Genomic DNA, 2081 nt, shown 5'->3' with positions numbered 1-2081 from the left:
TCAGCAGGTACCCGTATGCTGCTGGTTCACACGCAGAATACCCTGAGTGGCAGCTTGAAGGGATAAATGTTTTTTGCTAATCAGCTTTCCAAGTTTTCTATCCCCTTTGAGGCCAGATTCTTCTTGGACCCTGGTGTCCCTGGGTCCAGATACTATTACTGTTCATGAGAAAAAAGCCGAGAACTGCCTTGGTATCCACCAGGAGGTCCTGCCTCCATCCCCCGTACCCCCTGCCTCCCTGGGTACGGGAGCAGGAGGTATTGTCTCAAGCAGTGCTGAGGCTGAGATGCCAGGGGCGTGGGGCGTCTCAGTGTCGAGACCCACATTAGGGTCCACAAAGGCATCTGTGCTAAGGTCTCCAATGCGTCCCGGGCCCAGGTTCAATGATCCGCTAGGGGGAAACCCCAGACCAAGTACGTAGTCATCGCGGCTGAGGTTTACTACAGGGAAAGGACAGAACAGAATCAGCAAAGGGAAAGGCTGTAGGGGGCGGGGGCGAGGCACAAAGGCCAGGAAAACAGGCTCCAGCTTCCAAGGGTCCCCTCCCTGTAGAGTCACACAGGACATGCTTAACTCCTCAAGCTGTAAGGACACACGTGGAATGCTGTCTCCCAGGGATGCACTTCAGAGACTTGGAGCCCAGGGTTTTTATCGGGGGTTGGTCATGTGGGCAGCCTCTGCCTAGCACACACCAAAACTCCCAGAAGGAAGGCAGGTGTTCAGCAGAAACCACACTGTTTGTACAAACCGTTTAGGCAAAGGGAGCCCCTCTTGTCAGGGAATGCTGAGAACCTTCCCGAAATCCAGGTTCCCAGACACCAGCCAGAGGTCAACATTGGAAGGCCCTTCAAGGAGAGCATGCAGGCTGCTCTGTTTTCTGCACAGGCTCCTAACTGGTGAGACGTTCTGTGTAAATCCAGACTTTGAAATTGTCCGTGTACCCTCCATCAGGCCCTGTGCCTCTCGGGGGGTGCATCGGCGCATAAAACAGTCGTGAGTCAGGAATCAGCAAGGTCACAGCGAAACGTAATGGTGTAAAGTTTGGGTCGTGCTTTGAGGGAGCTGCTGGTGTTTGAGCGGTGAATGCAGGACACTGGGACAGTCGCTCTGAATTGACTTAATAAGAGACCCTGACAATTGGGCGTCACGGAGCCACACAGTTGGGATGAGAGGGGAAGACAAACACCTGGGAGAAGTCTCGTCCCGGCCAGGGCCCTGCATCGGGGAGCACTCGGCCGTCAGCACACCGAGACGGGGCACCACGGGAGGAAGTGAGGCCTCCAGGGCACTGCGCAGCCCTCCTGCCCTCAGGTCCTGTGCGTCACGGTTAGGAGAGGGTTTCGCTGCAAGTGTGAGGTCCAAACAGGACAGTGGAATGTTAGCCACAGACTAGGTGACACATGCCATCACATGGATGAACCTCGAAAGCATCATGCGAAGTGACGAGCTAGACACAAAAGGCCTCATGTTACAGGATCCCATGTGTACGAAACGTCCAGAAGAGGGGAATCTGTAGAGACGGGAAGCAGACTGGGGGTTGCTGGGGACGGGGCAGGGGATGAGCGACTGCTCGTGGGCATGGGGTTTGTTTTGGGTGATGGCTGAGTTCTGGAACTAGGCCGGTGGTGGTTGGACAGCGTCGTAAATGCATCTAACACCGTGGAGTTGTACGCTTTGACATGGTGAAATGGTACGTTTTATATAACGTACCGCGTTTTATATAATGCGGGACAGGAGTGGCTTCCCCTGCTCTCTGGCTGCTGTGGATGCGGCCGTGGTGTGGGGGTGACAATTTTTGTGCCAAAGAGGCTGCGTGGTCATTGGCCTTAGGCTGTAAGGGCCTCGGGGCCCTTGCGACTTAGAGTTTTCCTCAGTAAGTTCAGCATTCAGCACTGGAGGAGTCCGTCCATCCTGACCCCATCCTCTTCTGACTGTCACTCCCTTTCGTCCTTCCCACCCACAGATGTTAGCTGATGACGCGGAAGCGGGCGCTGAGGACGAGAAGGAAGTTGAGGAACTGAAGAAGCAGGGCATCAACCCCCTGCCCAAACCACCCCCGGGCGTGGGCCTCCTGCCCACCC

The 2081-nt window shown here is 55.6% G+C and overlaps 1 protein-coding gene across 1 annotated transcript in view; it reads left to right on the top strand.

Annotated features, from left to right (window-relative positions):
• The window catches only part of ZC3H4 (zinc finger CCCH-type containing 4), a 38460-nt gene that overhangs the window by 29844 nt on the left and 6535 nt on the right, over positions 1–2081 (top strand). Inside the window, 1 exon segment of the mRNA XM_025046698.1 lies at positions 1964–2081. This exon segment is cut by the window's right edge and continues 241 nt beyond it. Within this exon segment, the coding sequence (XP_024902466.1) occupies positions 1964–2081 (118 nt within the window).

Source organism: Pteropus alecto, unplaced genomic scaffold (genome assembly GCF_000325575.1).
Source record: "Pteropus alecto unplaced genomic scaffold, ASM32557v1 scaffold194, whole genome shotgun sequence".
NCBI lineage: Eukaryota > Metazoa > Chordata > Mammalia > Chiroptera > Pteropodidae > Pteropus > Pteropus alecto.
The sequence above is the reverse complement of the archived record's forward strand: the minus strand, read 5'-3'. Positions and strand labels throughout refer to the sequence as shown.